The sequence below is a fragment of the Apostichopus japonicus genome, chromosome 14 (genome assembly GCF_037975245.1).
Source record: "Apostichopus japonicus isolate 1M-3 chromosome 14, ASM3797524v1, whole genome shotgun sequence".
Lineage (NCBI taxonomy): Eukaryota > Metazoa > Echinodermata > Holothuroidea > Aspidochirotida > Stichopodidae > Apostichopus > Apostichopus japonicus.
In genome coordinates this window covers 19,143,464-19,159,026 of record NC_092574.1, presented here as the reverse complement: position 1 = coordinate 19,159,026, position 15,563 = coordinate 19,143,464, and the positions used below count along the sequence as shown (strand labels likewise).

Below are 15,563 nucleotides of genomic sequence, written 5' to 3'. Positions count from 1 at the left end.
ATGAGGTCCAAGCTATAAACATGGAATTTGTTGTATTGCTTGCCAAGCTAAGTTCACAGCCTCAGTATGGGACTGTAAACAGTACTTAAAAGGCAGTATTCCTGTCTATGCTACCAGTATCCCTGAGAATTAGGTGATGCAAGATTTAAAGAAAAAGGTATCAGATCATGATTTAAGAGAGTGCTTGCATGCATTATAGGAAATATCAATTGTTCTGACATAAAAAAGGGCTTTGAAGTGCCTGAACCCTCCTCCTCACTGACATCAAAGCCTCTTATTATGATTATTATTGAAAACAACCACACACAGCCTGTTAAAATGATTGAACCAAATACCATAAGCTCTGACTACCACTAGAAAATGAAAAACACAACACAGGTGAATTGAGAGGTACTCTGATGATTGGCAGGGGGAGGGGGGGGGGGTAACTACATCAGACTATAGCAATCTCCAACTTGAAAAACTTACTAATAGAAAATCAAATTGTGATGACAACAAAATAAAATATCCTTAACCAATAACACCTTTCGAAGAAATGAAAATTAAGAAAAGTAATGAAAATTAAGAAATAATATGAAATACCTGATACAACCAATGACCCATGTCCATTGGCATTATATCTTATTGGGTAAAGACCTTACCTTTTCTCTGTCAAACGGGTGTATGTTCCCAGAGTAGTTCTTATTATTTGGCTCAATTTGTAAATCTTATCCTTGTTGAATGTGTTTTTATTGACTTGTGTGAGTGATACCTCTATCATAGCCCAGATATATGTCCCTTTCATGACCTCCCTTTGATCCTTTGATCCACCACAACTTTCAGCTTTGTTGTATCCATTACATCTGACACAGAAATACTTATGAATCTTTGACCTATATTGACACTTCCCCTCGATCCCCCTCGCTCCCTGTCAAACTGCTGAACAATTTTCTATCCTTTGATCCACCATAACTTTCAGCTTTGTTGTATCCACTACATCTGACACAGAAATACTCATGAAATGTAACTTGTCTGACGCAGTCATACCTCTATCATGATCTCTGTCCATGGGGTCATATCTGTCCCTATAATGACCCCTATGAGACCTCCTATCTCTGTCAAACCGGTCTCGGTCCCTCTCGTCTCTCCTATTCCTCAATCGATCATCTTCTCGTCTCCTCCTTCTGCCGATAAAAGAAACATTGTTTAAGTGATTATTAACTTATATGGATCATACTGGTAAATCCTCAAAAGGATCTGTAACGGGTGGAGTTTCTCAAGTTCTTCTTTAGTGGCATGTCTTCATACCTAGTAGTTCCTCATTTTCAATAGTTATAAACAACCAGAGGGAGGAATTGCAACATTTTCTTCACTTGGTCGGCATTTCTTGTTATAAATATTTTCACCCAAACTACCGATAATTTGTTCGTCATCTTCCTCGTCATCATAATAGTAAAGATAATTTATTGACAATGATTAAAATTTGTTGTCCAGTTTACTGCTAAGTATTAATTTAACAAAGCTTCTTGTCTGTCAAAGGCTGTGTGAGTTTTACATCCCGTGATCTGCAGCTTCCTCTTCCTCATAAATCTGACAATGACACAGACAACGAAATGTCGATATCGACTGAGACAATACCGTGGACTGAAGCTTCTACTCCTGCTGCGGTTCTTCGGTGGTGTCCAGGGTTCCCTGTCTTTGTTCTGAACTCCGTCTCTCCTTAAGGGTACCGAGCCATCTGCATCTTGAATCTTGTCGACAGACTACCAAATAAAAAAAAAGCAAAACATACAGAAGAACAAAGATACGATCATAATGGGCAAAGTCTGCACACCCACACCATAGCTAGAAAGCAGAATTCTTCTCTCAAGGAAACAAATCAAATTGCAAACTGGTCCATTTCAAAGTTGAGATCTAATTGTCATGTCCTCTATCTATCACCACATTTTAACTTTCTTTTCCTTCCTTTGTCTTTTGTTGCTTTTTCGGTTCAGTCTATTTTGTCGCAAAATAACAAATGGCAGTTCTTTCTGTTTTCTTGATTCAAGTCTAGTTTTGTGAGGAGAATGATAGGCTGTCTTTTACGTCACTTACATTATAAATTATATTGTTTACCGATAATCTCTTAGCAATTAGGTATTGTAACAGAACATGATCATATGCAATACATGTAACTACCCTGCACAGTACACTACAGTAGCTGGATTATTTATGTCCTGCTCCACCCTCCCCTCCTCCCCCCCCCAATAAAAACACAAAAGAACTTTACTTACCGCTAATGGATGCAGAGGGGGTTCCTCCTGGGGTAGGTCAGGGGGTGGAGCTGGTGGAGGTACAGATGGAGCTGTTTCTGGGGGCAAGGGGGGATATTCTGGCACAGCGTCGCTAGTTTGCTTGTCCTTTGGAATGTATGATTTGGTTTTCAAGGAATCAAACATGTCATCGACAAATTTGGCAGTCTCTAGAAAATGTAAAAGAATATTTATTGAAACAAAATTTCAGAAAATATGATATGTGGGAAGTTTTTGTGATTTTAATGGTTTGCGTTGGTGAAGCAAAACTTCAAGATTGCAAGCTCCATTGTATGTTCACTCAAACCTGTTTGTTAATTACAAGCTATAATTGACTCCTTTCTCTATTGTTTTTCTGCATTTTCCCATCTACCTAAACTAATAAATTGGTTACGTTTTAGCACTGCATCCCCAAATCTCAGATCCATACCACCACATCAAAAGGTGAAAAAAAGGTTTGGAGTGATTCAAAATTTTTGTTAACCCTATAGTAAGCCATAGCCATATTTTCACATACTTTTGTCATCTGTTCAATGAACATGGTTACATCTTTTGGTAATTGTTTGCAACTACTGTACAATACAAACTACATCAATGTTCTGATAAATAAACAGACTTAATTAACTCTCACTCAAAAGTAATTGTTTGCGTTTATAGCATACTGACTCTCGGCATCAATAGTGCATTCAAAGAAATTAAAGCGGTTGCATTGTTACTTTTGTTGCATGAATTACACAAAAGATGGTTAAAATAGGCAAATATCACTTTGCACAAAATACTGCTCAAGTTGCTGAATATTAACTGGCGAGCAGTTTACATAGTCCATTTGATTCTAAAATTTTGTGGTGGAGACTTCGTTCGTAGACATGAAAACTTATTACATAATTGTCAGCATAGATATTGAATTTAAAACCGAAAAGCAATAGCCCCAAATACAAAAAGGTGCATTAAAATAAAGATTTTTCGATACGACAAACGAACGTCCATCTTTTACCTGTTTGCAAAAATACTTCAAGCTGATCGTTGCAAAATGTTTTGAGTTCATCTTCTGATTTGTCTTTTCTGGCTAGTGCAACACAGTATTTGGCTAGTGGAACTGGGTCTGCATCACATCTGGAAGAAGACAGAAATAATAAAGATATGTAAGTAACTGTTCCAAGAACAACACACAACAGTATTATTTCAAAGTTGCATTAGCCGATGTGAATGACACACATTCCATACTCTGTTATCCACAAATAATTTGCATGTAGTGAAGGTGTGTACAGTGATGTGTCAAAACAAACACTGAGATATATGTACACAGTACCTACAGGAGAGCATAACTTGTCTACTGTACTCCTTATGCTTGGTCCTACTCAACACATATACATTCACCCAAACACACATACATTGAAAACACATACGTATGTACATACATACATATGTATATACATACATACATACATACAGGGAAGACAGATATATGGAATACATACATACAGGGAAGACATACCAAAGATGGTTAGCAGTTTCTTATACAGAAAAATATGTAGTATAGTATTTGACTTCAAAACTGCTACACAAAATTTGAATAATAAATTATTCCCCAACATATTTTACAAATTCTCAAAGGAGATGTGCAGAATTTGCCATGTAATGTCTCTTCTCTGTTGTATGGTTTTGGCCAACATACAGAAAAGAAGCAAAACCACATGAGCAGTCCAGTCTCATTTTATTATTCTAGCTCACAAATTTGCTTTCCCATTATTCATTGTTTTCTAGCCATTTCTTGAACATGTTTGATAAAGCCAAGACACAGGGTTGCATTTAGTTGTACACACCCTGCCAAACAATCAGAGAACATTGACCTACAGTAAATATGTAGTGAAATACATGGTGAATATGCCTTGTGAACAACAACAACCCTGCATTTCTTTGTGATTTTGCTTAACATTTTTCCTCCTCCTATTCTCTCTTCTCCCCGACGATGTTGGAAGAAAACCATACATGTGTTTGTTCATCAACGTGTGTATCTTTGCAAGACATTGATTTGGGCAGTAACTGTTAACTGACAAAGTAAATTTGTATTGTTTCACAAAGTATTCAAAAGTTAGAGAGTAATTTTACTTACATTGGTTCAAGTTTTGTCACAAGCCACTTTTTTAAGTCTTCAACATTATCGATGGCTGGCATATTTAGCTGGTGTGGGGAAGAAAACAAAATAAGAGACATGCAATTTAGTAATATGCATACATCTTTTTAATGAAATTGAAAATTGTTTAATAGCTTTACATCTAACATATGGCTGCAAAAATGTTAATTGATAGATCAAGTCCCTTTCTGTAATCCATAATATACACATCTGAGCAGCCACCTGTTAAGATGGCCTAAATCTTATGTTCTAGCTATGTAACAGGCTGGTTGTTACATTGCTGATGTGGATGAAGTCCAATATATGTTAAAGTGTAGGCAGTTGGCACTCCATTTCTACTGAGGGTTAGGGCTAATGCAAAGATTCTAAGTCCCTAAAATAACCCAGAGACACTATAGAATGCACCACCACTTTCGGAAAAACAGCCGGGGGGGGGGGGGTGGGATATGTTGACTGATTATTTCATAAAACTGTTTAGCTCAACTGAGCCTTGATCTTGCCCTTGAGGCACAGTTGCAGTGGAAGAATTTTGTTGATAATTTGTTGATAATTTCATGTTGACATCATGTACAGAGTTTATATAATAAAAACATTTCATTTCACTGAGCATCTATCCTTGTGTGGAGGCGCATGTTGCTGTTGTGGTGGTCACTTAGCAAATTTTGTTCAATTAAATGTTGACTAGCTTAAATTTGTTTGATAACCCTATCTTACAACACAAATACACATCTTAGTTCTTAACACTAGCCAACTACTGTAAATTACAAGTCTGACTTAGCCCAGGACTAGTATGTGTCTAGTGCCATTCTGCCATAGATGTATAATGCCATACTTTTTCGCCATAGATGTTTACTGCTATACTTCTCCGCCATGTTTCCAGCCTTTTCGCAACGTGGAAAGGCTCACAACCTTTGGCGGAAAGGTACATTTTAGGAATAGATTTTACACTGGTGTACAGCCTACAGGTATGTATCAGTGAAACTTTCTTTGAATCACATGGAAAGATAGGTACACCGTCTTCAAATGTGCCCGATTCTGATTGTCAATTTACCAGACCAATTTTGTGGAAAGGCAGGCCTTGGTAGAGTGAGGCAGAGCAATACACAGTGCAGGTGTTCAAGATGGTTTAACACTGTCAGCATATTTTAAACCAAAAGGTGGGAAGAGGGTGTGGGAAAAGGGGTTCTGTGAAACTGTTGATATAACCTCATTATTTTGAGAGTTTCTTGTTACAAAGCCAATGCTTTATCACTAATTCAACCATGAAGCATCAACCCATGCTAACAATCTGTTTCTTATTATATTTCTAACCAACATTGGCTACTAACGATACTCCTACCCACAATAATGTGCTCTTTTCGCCATAGAAAAAGTGCTTTTATGCATGGTGGACCGGCACTTTTTCGATGGTGGAAAGAGCACATTTTCTATGGGGGAAAGGACCGATGGCGGAATGACACGGCCCCCGGCTAATAGTAATACCGCAACTACTACTACTAGGCTGACTGAATGATGTTACTGATACTAGCCTAGGCTAATTTGAAGTGTATCCCTGTATGTACAGAAAAGTGAGTTAAAAAGCTTTGCTGGTGTCTTGTTAGCAGTTTGCAGTCGACAAGGAAGCAATCTTGAACGTTATATGCTACTTGCGAGTGTAAATTTTTGCACGGTCCAAAGTTAACGTTAGGCCAGATTGTTACAGGGTAGTACTACTACTACTAGTAGTAGTAGGCTAGGCCAAGCCTAGCGTTAGTCGTTAACCTTAGGCTTTAATTGACTGTTACAAGTTTCCACGAAACAAAACCTATATCTAGAACATTTTACAAAGAAATTTCATGGTGATAAATACCCTGCGTTTGCTTTCAAATTTTACTCAGCAACAATATTCCAGAGGGTTAAGTGTGATACTCTTGTTCCAAAAGTTAATAATGTGCACTACGTTAAGAACTGTAGGACCGTAGGCCAGGCATGCACGGACTAGCTTAGCTTTTTAAAACGGTTTGGTCAAGCATATTATATTCCATGGAACTGGATTTACTGTCAAATTACTGGATAGTAACGCGCGCGTGTATGTAACGGACGTGGAAGTGGTGGTGGAGTACAACATGGGTTTGCTTTCGACTTCCAGAGTCGTGCGGTCTGGAATGTTCCGAATATTGAGATTGTGCTGAAAATTCGGTGCTTCATACCAGTATCTAGAATTGGGTAAAGGTATTTAGGGATAAAATAATTGAGTTGCAACCTGCGACTGACAAACAAAACTCAGTGAATGGTTTCATTTTAGGCTGGAACATAACTTTCAAGCAAGATGCCTCCAAAATGACAGGAAAGTGCCCTGAAATGTAATTTATAAAACGTTTGCTTTTTTAGACGCTAGGGTTATTAGGTGGTAAATTATATGAAAGATAAAAGTACGTCACTCACCTCAAACACTACAGTCCTATTTGCGCTAGGTCGCCGTCTCGTACGAATACTACAGACAGGATCCAATTAAAAATCCAACACAAATTCCGCTATCAAAATCCTAATCCATAAAAACAATTCGCCCGGAAGCAGGGCAACACGTATCCGATTTGATATTGAATAAAAGTAGGGAAAAACAATAAAAGTTTTCCGTTTAAGCGTAATTTCGTCATAAGTATAAGCGTTGTCGATCCGTTGAATATCGTAATCCAAGTCGTAAGTCGTAAGTAGCTATATATTCTATCGTTGTGTGAAAGATTTCGCTTATCGTTCGTCGGAATAAAACCATCCATTGTTTTATCGAAACCAATGTCTCTTGACCTAGTATTAGTCATGACATTGACAGAGTGATTATCGATCGTAATTAATCTTATAAAAATGAGGGCGCACTTCCGATTTAAGAAAAGTGAAGTCCTCTACATAGCCCCCTTCCAGATCACTCGCGAAAAAGAGTGATCGATAAGAAAAACAAAACGTAATATAAAACATATATGTACACAGTTCTTCACCTATATCGCACTGGCCAATGAACCCGCCTACCTGATCGCGTAACGGTCTTTGGCTTGGGGTCAGGCTGTATGAGTCCGGTGGGCGTATCTTCAGAGTGGCGTGTCTTGGTTGAAAGTTCGTCGTTCTCGAAAGAGGGCGTGGGCAAAGTAAGCGGTTCGGTCGGTTCCACAAGTTCATCGTCTTCAGCATACGCGACCTTTAACCTGTCAATCGACACTGTGTCGTGTTTGCAATTGATGTCCAATACAAATGTTTTGTCGCCCCTGGAAATGACACGGAAAGGCCCTCGGTACGGAGGTTGCAGTGGACGTTTCACTGAATCGACTCTAACCCAAACATGTGTGCAGTGCTGAAGATCGTCGGACTGCTGCGCATGTCGTTGATTTGGCCTGGTGTCGGTTCGTTTTAAATCGGCCATCTGACGTTTCAGGCGGTCGACGAAAATTGTAGGATCAAGTTCGTTCACGTCAGGAACAGGAGATACCAGTTGACATGGCACGCGAAGAGTAGTACCGAAAACTAATTCCGCTGCACTGCACCCAAGGTCGGCTTTAAGCGTTGTACGTATGCCTAACAAAACAAGTGGCAAAACCTCGGCCCACTTGGAAGGATCGCGTTGAGCTTTGATGGATGATTTGAGATGCCTATGGAAGCGTTCCACAAGCCCGTTGGATATCGGGTGATACGCAGTCGTACGTATTCGTTTGCTGCCGAGAAGAGCGGTCAGTTGTTTAAACAGAGCAGATTCGAATTGAGCGCCTCTATCCGTCGTTATAGTCGATGGCACACCGAAAGTGGAAATCCATCTGCTGACAAATGCTTCAGCTACAGTCTGGGCAGTGATATCTGGAATACAGATTGCTTCCGGCCAACGAGTGAAACGGTCGATAACGGTGAGGAGGTATTTGTAACCTCTTGACAGTGGGAGTGGGCCCACAATGTCCAAATGAATGTGTTCGAAACGAGCATCGGGGACAGCAAAAGTACCAAGTGGCGTCGTCGTGTGTCGGTGTACTTTGGCGCGTTGGCAGGACTCACATGATTTAGCCCATGACCTGACGTCTTTGTTTATGTTGGGCCACACGAAACGGTCCGTGATAAGTTTCCGTGTTGCTCTGATTCCAGGATGCGACATGGAGTGAAGTGAATTAAAAATGTCTTTCCGAAACACCTTCGGTATAAACGGTCGCGGTGAACCGGTTGACATATCACACCATATCGTGCCAGGTGATGATGGGAGCGGAATCTCCTGAAATTTCATGACAGTGGAGTCCTTCAATTCCTGAAGCTGAATGTCATGCTGTTGTTTTGCAGCGATTTGAGCAAAGTCGATCAGGGTAGATGCGGGCAATCCTTGACGGAATGCGTTAACGCCTAAACGAGACAGTGCGTCTGCGACGACATTGTCCTTTCCACTGACGTGGCGAATATCCGCCGTGAACTGGGAAACGAAATCCAGATGCCGTATCTCTCTCGGTGAGTAGCGGTCGGTACTAGTTTTTAACGCGTATGTTAGTGGTTTGTGGTCGGTGAGAATGAAGAATTGTCGTCCCTCTAGTATATGACGGAAATGACGTATTGCCGAGTATATTGCTAGTAGTTCACGACCAAATGCACTGTATCGCGATTCTGTCTCGCTTAGTTTTCGGGAGAAAAACGAGATTGGATGCCAAACTCCTTCAATATTTTGCTGTAACACGCCTCCTAAGGCTTTATCCGAGGCGTCCACCATTAATGAAAGGGGTTTGGATGAGTCGGGATGCGTAAGGAGAGTTGCGTTGGCGAGCGCTCGTTTGCTCTCCTCGAATGATTCGGATGCTTCGTCATTCCAGTCAATCGGTGCTGACTTTGGCTTCTTTCCGGCTAATAAGTCTATTAACGGGTGTAAAATACTGGAACATCCCGGGATGAATCTCCTATAAAAGTTGACAAGTCCAAGATATTCTCGAAGTTTGCGTAACGAATTTGGTTTCGGAAATTCGGCTATGGCTTGCACTTTCTCCGGGAGAGGTGATATTCCTTTGGAGCTCAATTTGTGTCCAAGAAATTCAAGTTCTGGAACACCGAACTGACACTTAGTTGGATTGATCACCACTCCGTAATCTGCGAGTCTGGCAAACAGCTGTTTAAGGTGACGGGTATGTTCCTCTGGGGATTTGCTGGCCACGAGTACGTCATCAATGTAAGTGTAGCAAAATGGCAAACCGCGCGTTACCTCGTCCATGAAGCGTTGGAACGTCTGGGCGGCATTGCGGAGTCCAAACGGCATTCGTTTGAATTCGAAGAGGCCGAATGGGGTTGTGATGGCCGTTTTGCAAATATCGGAGTCTTCCACTGGGATTTGATGGTAGGCTCGCACTAGATCAATTTTGGAATAAATTGATGTTCCCGACAGTGAAGTTGAGAAATCGTGAATGTGTGGAATAGGATAGCGGTCTGGAATGGTAACGTTGTTAAGGGCTCGATAATCGCCACATGGCCTCCAATCTCCGTTCTTTTTGGGCACCATGTGTAGAGGGGATGACCAATTGCTGTTAGATTGTCGGACGATCCCAAGTTGCAGCATGTGGTCAAATTCTTGTCGAGCGATAGTTAGCTTGTTGGGCGGTAGACGACGTGTGCGAGAAAAAATGGGTGCTCCGATCGTGTTGATATAGTGCGTAACCGAATGTTTCACCTGTGTTTCTTCAAAAGTTACCCGCAAAATTTCTGGGAATTCCTTTAATAGAGCATGATAAGGTGAATCGTTAGATGTTGTGGCAAACATAGGACAAAGGGACGTTTCTTCGGTTGAGATGCCTTCAATAGTGAGATTGGTTAACCTGTCGATAAGTGTATTATTTCGAATATCGACAAGTAATCCAAAATATCGTAAGAAATCACAACCGAGAATAGCAGTTTCCACGTCGGCGATCACAAAGACCCACGGAAAGTTCCTACGCAAACCAATATCGAGTGTTAGTGACTTGTGCCCGAAAGTGTCTATTTTGGTCCGATTTGCCGCTTGAAGATATGGCCCCTTTCCGCGATTATATAGGTCACAACGTACGGGGGGTACCACACTGACCGCTGCCCCTGTATCAATGAGAAAACGTTTCGTGGTGGTTCTGTCACGAATGTAAAACAGGCGGCTTCGATTTTGGCCAACGCTCGCCACCGTTACACGCTGGCCTGTTCGTTTTCCGGCTTTAAATTGCTTGGATACTTGCATGGCGCTCTACATTTCCTGGCCTTATCACCAAATGATTGATGATACCAACAAATATCACTGTCGACGTTACTGGTATTATTTGACTGGGAACTGAATCTTTGTCGGCTTCGAGATCGGCTTCGACTGCGCTCCCTGACCTCTGACTTTAGTGAAGCAATTTGGGCAGTGAGTTCACGGACTTGTTCACTTAGTTGTTGCACTTCTGATTTTTGTGCCTGGGCCTGGGGTGTTTGTATGGCAGCGATGGGAGGATATGCAGGAGTAACTTCCATGATTTTATCCGCTAACTCGGCTACGGTTTCTATCGGTGTGGTGTCGCTCATCGACGCCAGAATTAGTTGGGCGCTCGATGGAAGTCGCTGAACAAAAAGTTGTTTCAAAATGTTCGCATGAAGGGTGTTTGTTCCTAGCAGCTGACGCATCTTGCGCAACAGTTGCGTGGGTTTCCGATCCCCCAATTCTTCAGAAATTAACAACTGGTGGAGCCGTTTTTGCTCCGAAGCCGTTGTTCGCTTAATCAACTCCTCCTTTAGTTTTTTATAGGGTTGTTCGCTTGGCTTACTTATGAGCAAGTCGCGTACTTCCTGGGCTATTTCCGGTTGTAGGGACGATATCACGTAGGAATATTTTGTATCCTCGTTAGTAACTCTCCTCGTTACGAATTGCGCCTCAACCTGTGCGAACCAGATAATTGGGTCATTGGGCCAGTACGGAGGTAATTTAATACTAACTGCGGATAGCGATTGTTGTGTTTCGTGGGAATTTTCTGGATCCATGATGTACAGTATTATATTATTCCAATGCGAAAAACAGTAGTAAAAAATTATGCGATTTTTAGTACATGGGAAGTATTCAAGGCAACCTAGCTGAATCACGTCGGGGTCACCACTTTGGACGCTAGGGTTATTAGGTGGTAAATTATATGAAAGATAAAAGTACGTCACTCACCTCAAACACTACAGTCCTATTTGCGCTAGGTCGCCGTCTCGTACGAATACTACAGACAGGATCCAATTAAAAATCCAACACAAATTCCGCTATCAAAATCCTAATCCATAAAAACAATTCGCCCGGAAGCAGGGCAACACGTATCCGATTTGATATTGAATAAAAGTAGGGAAAAACAATAAAAGTTTTCCGTTTAAGCGTAATTTCGTCATAAGTATAAGCGTTGTCGATCCGTTGAATATCGTAATCCAAGTCGTAAGTCGTAAGTCGTAAGTAGCTATATATTCTATCGTTGTGTGAAAGATTTCGCTTATCGTTCGTCGGAATAAAACCATCCATTGTTTTATCGAAACCAATGTCTCTTGACCTAGTATTAGTCATGACATTGACAGAGTGATTATCGATCGTAATTAATCTTATAAAAATGAGGGCGCACTTCCGATTTAAGAAAAGTGAAGTCCTCTACACTTTCATCAAGTTGTATTACTTACTACTATATGTTTATAAACATAAAATCATTAACTTACTACTTAGATTTTGCTTAACAATTTTTCTCAACTTTTTGGAATGGAAGGTTAGTTTAGTTTAGTTTTGTCAGTGCGTCTAAGGGGAAGAACGGATCAGAAGAACTGTCTTACCTCTACTCGTAATCTAGGCTACGTTTCTCCAGTTTTATCTTTTATGATAACTATTCTTATGTCATTTTAATTCCTTTTATGAAGTTCTTGCCTCTTAACCTAAAAATAATCAACCGTAAAATACCATACTTCATGTAGGCCTACCACTGACGGCCCCAACAGGAAATTGAGTGATCTACAATGAAGAGCAATATTCATCGATAATTGAATGCCCACAATTACTCACTTGAAGTGTGAAATCAAATTTGTAGATATTTAGGGCGGTAACTATATTACCGGCATGATTGGGATGATCCCCATTGTGGAGTCTTCGGCATACCAGTTCTTTTTTTATCTGAGTTGTAATATTAATAGCCTGTCAGTTTTTCAGGCAGTTGAGTATTCAAACAATTTATAAAACCGCAGTTTCATGTGCTCTGTCCTGCCTCGTTCAAGTTCCTTCTCAACCAACATCAGGAAAATTTCATGCTGTACATCTGTCCGTGACTGAACTTACCGGTTAACACTCCTTAGACTTTAAATTCTTCACCACTTTTGTTTTAGATGACAATTTAGACTGGCATCAGGGCTCATCAATCAATGTGTCTGGGCTTCATATTTTACTATTTTTAGTTTAGCACTGTAGAGATGCGTTATGCTAGCTTATCTGGAGCCTACATCATAAACTCAGTACATATGCAAAGCATAACACTCTTTTGCTCTGTGTCTTGATATATCGGTACTAAACATTTACAAAAATTTATCTCAAGTATGCCCTAAACACCCACAAGAGAGTGCTTACATTCCCTCAACGGCACTATATGTAGGAATCTTAGTGTGCCCCGATTGAAGTACAAGGTGATACCATTACATTTCACCTTAACGGAGTATCCAATTATAGCCTTTCATTCCATTTTAACCGACTTTGCATATATACGCGTGAGTATAACATCCTTCAAAACGACATGACCGTTCCTGTACTGGAGAAGATACCGTACTGAAATAAACGGAAACGCAGAAATCGACATATCATCGGGTTTTGTTAAGAAAAGCTATACACAAAGCGCACAAAATGATTATTATGAGATCTCTGCAACAACGTGTGGCTTTATAGTCAGCAATTTTGTATACTAACATATGTGAAATCTAGATGAAGGTCTTCTGTCCTTAAATAGCCCTAACCCCGGCAGCGACACAACACCAGTACGTGCATTTCCCTTTATTGACTGTGCCACCTCTCCTCTTCATGCCACAAACGGGCACTTACAGACAGAGGGATTCCCTACACAACAGTGGCATTTTTGGGCATCACGGTAGAATTCGACAATTCTTTTATATTAATGTACCTTACGCCACTTGTATGCCAACGCAAAAGCGTACATTCATACCATGTGTACACCATATCTCCCCTCTATCCTCTGTTAATATTCTATACAGAGTGTTGTGTGTAACTACAGAGGGAGGAGCGATACCCTACAGAAGAGCGAGAGCTTCTTCGGTGAAGGGAGGGTGCAGAAGACTCGAAATTCGCATAATCACTATATACACTCCGCAGAGTCTATCTATAATAAGAACTGGAATTCCCAGATCTACGGAAGCGTAGAAGGAACATTTTATACACTCCGCAGAGTCTATAATAAGAACTGGAATTCTCAGATCTACGGAAGCGTAGAAGGACATGAAAAGTGACTTTTTGATGAGATGCAACAACTCGTCAAAATGACTCGAATCTGAAAACTGACATCTTGTCGACCAATACCAACTCAAAATTACAAAAATCTGAAAATTGACATGTTTCTTGTCACTTTCACGAATTGTTGCATCGCATCAAACTTCAATTGACATGTCTTGTTTACACTTCCGTACATATCATCCTTCAAGCATTTACATATATCACTGGTTGTAACACAAGCTATAAATAAGACTACGACTTTAAAACGCCGGTGAACTCTCCAAAGTTATTTTTTACAAATAATATTAATGATTCTGCTAAACTTTACAAAGAGTTATATTCACCTCAGTACCTCGCTTTCACTTCACCGTTTCTATTCTAGAGTCGTAGACTCGACGACAATGCAGAATTAAGAAAGAGAAATTAATGCAAAACTATAAATTGTGTCATTTACGTCAAACGTTTGATAAAGAGTCATCTGAAGCATTTCCCCCGGTTGAATTGAAGAAAAAACCCCGACTGAACCGTTCCCGCCGACTGAGGATGAAAAATAGGGGTCATATCCCCGTATCCTCGCTCCCCTCACCCCATTAACATGGGTATATCTAGTCGGCACAGTTACTGGCTTAACTTGCATGGAACGTCCTAACTTAACTTGTGTTCGGCAATATTATGAGCAACGTGTTCCATAATTACGGTAAAATGTAAATATGCGCGCTGTATTCCACTAATAACGAGCCATACATAGCATCCCAGATATGATTGGCGCCCTCTATACTTGCAAAAACTTCATTTTTCAGATCGCCCTGCACGGTTCGATAATATCTGACTTTCTGCAGAAAGGTTTTGCAACCTTCAACCGGATCATGTGCGGTATTTATTCCTTTCCAAGAAACTCGTGATGCTCACTTTACGTATATATTAGGCCCTGTGGGACAAATATATCATATTATATAGTCGTATTAATTCCAATAGGCCTATATACGAGTATTAAATAGAATATATACACGTATCAAACCAAATATACTCAAGTAATATTGGATGACGGTGTGCTCTTTTGCCCTTTGATGCACTCATTTTGTGCTCGTGTGCTCATCACATGACTATACTACCATTTGATCACGGTGTGCTCTTGCGCTCTTCGCATCACCACATCATGCGTTTTAATCAGTCGGCATTTAATGTTTCTGCTTCACTATCACTGATGCTTGTCTCTGTTTGACAGAAGCTCTCCATTTTTTTTAAATATCGCAATAACATGTATGCTGCAGTGTGCGCAAGCGTGACCATTTATATATGATTTTTTTTTGTAGCGTATACAGTTGTAGACATAACGTGTAGGTTTCGAGAAGTCCTTCGATTCGGACATATGGTGGTCATCGTCCTTGACCTTTACGACATAACAATATAATACGGGCACTTCCCCACTGACCCATTTGCGTTCCCAATAAGTTGTTTTACACCATATTACCACGGTGTTGCTCTAGCAACGGTGTTGCTATAGCCACGGTGTTGCTCTAGCCAAAGAGAGAAAAAGGGGCAGAATCACTGATCTTATTGATTACAAGAGAGTGTAGTCGTTTTGATGATCTGCACCAGGGTTCCTCCGTAGATCGCCCGTTGGTGCGCGATAATATTTCAGCCTAGCCCGCGATTAAAATCGATCTATGATCCGATCTTGAGCTAATTGGAAATACGGGTCTTTACTATCGTGCAATTCTAAGCAACCTATCGGCCT

The 15,563-nt window shown here is 40.6% G+C and overlaps 2 protein-coding genes across 6 annotated transcripts in view; both read right to left on the bottom strand.

The window, feature by feature from the left end:
* LOC139980229 (RNA-binding protein 26-like) overlaps nt 1-6,407 on the bottom strand; it is a 29,056-nt gene extending 22,649 nt beyond the window's left edge. For all 5 annotated transcript variants that reach the window (XM_071991750.1, XM_071991751.1, XM_071991752.1 and 2 more), the window contains exons 1-6: nt 6,254-6,407; nt 4,384-4,451; nt 3,265-3,383; nt 2,253-2,440; nt 1,618-1,742; nt 1,027-1,163 (exon numbers count right to left, since the gene is read on the bottom strand). In XM_071991750.1, the coding sequence (XP_071847851.1) occupies nt 1,027-1,163; nt 1,618-1,742; nt 2,253-2,440; nt 3,265-3,383; nt 4,384-4,445 (631 nt within the window). In that variant the 5' untranslated portion in view covers nt 4,446-4,451; nt 6,254-6,407. The remainder of the gene's footprint in view (nt 1-1,026; nt 1,164-1,617; nt 1,743-2,252; nt 2,441-3,264; nt 3,384-4,383; nt 4,452-6,253) is intronic.
* A 4,129-nt stretch (nt 6,408-10,536) lies between these two features.
* Nucleotides 10,537-11,364, bottom strand: LOC139980092 (uncharacterized). Its single transcript, XM_071991468.1, has one exon. It carries the CDS (start codon nt 11,362-11,364, stop codon nt 10,537-10,539), a length of 828 nt encoding a protein of 275 aa, XP_071847569.1.
* Between the last annotated feature and the right edge of the window lie 4,199 nt (nt 11,365-15,563).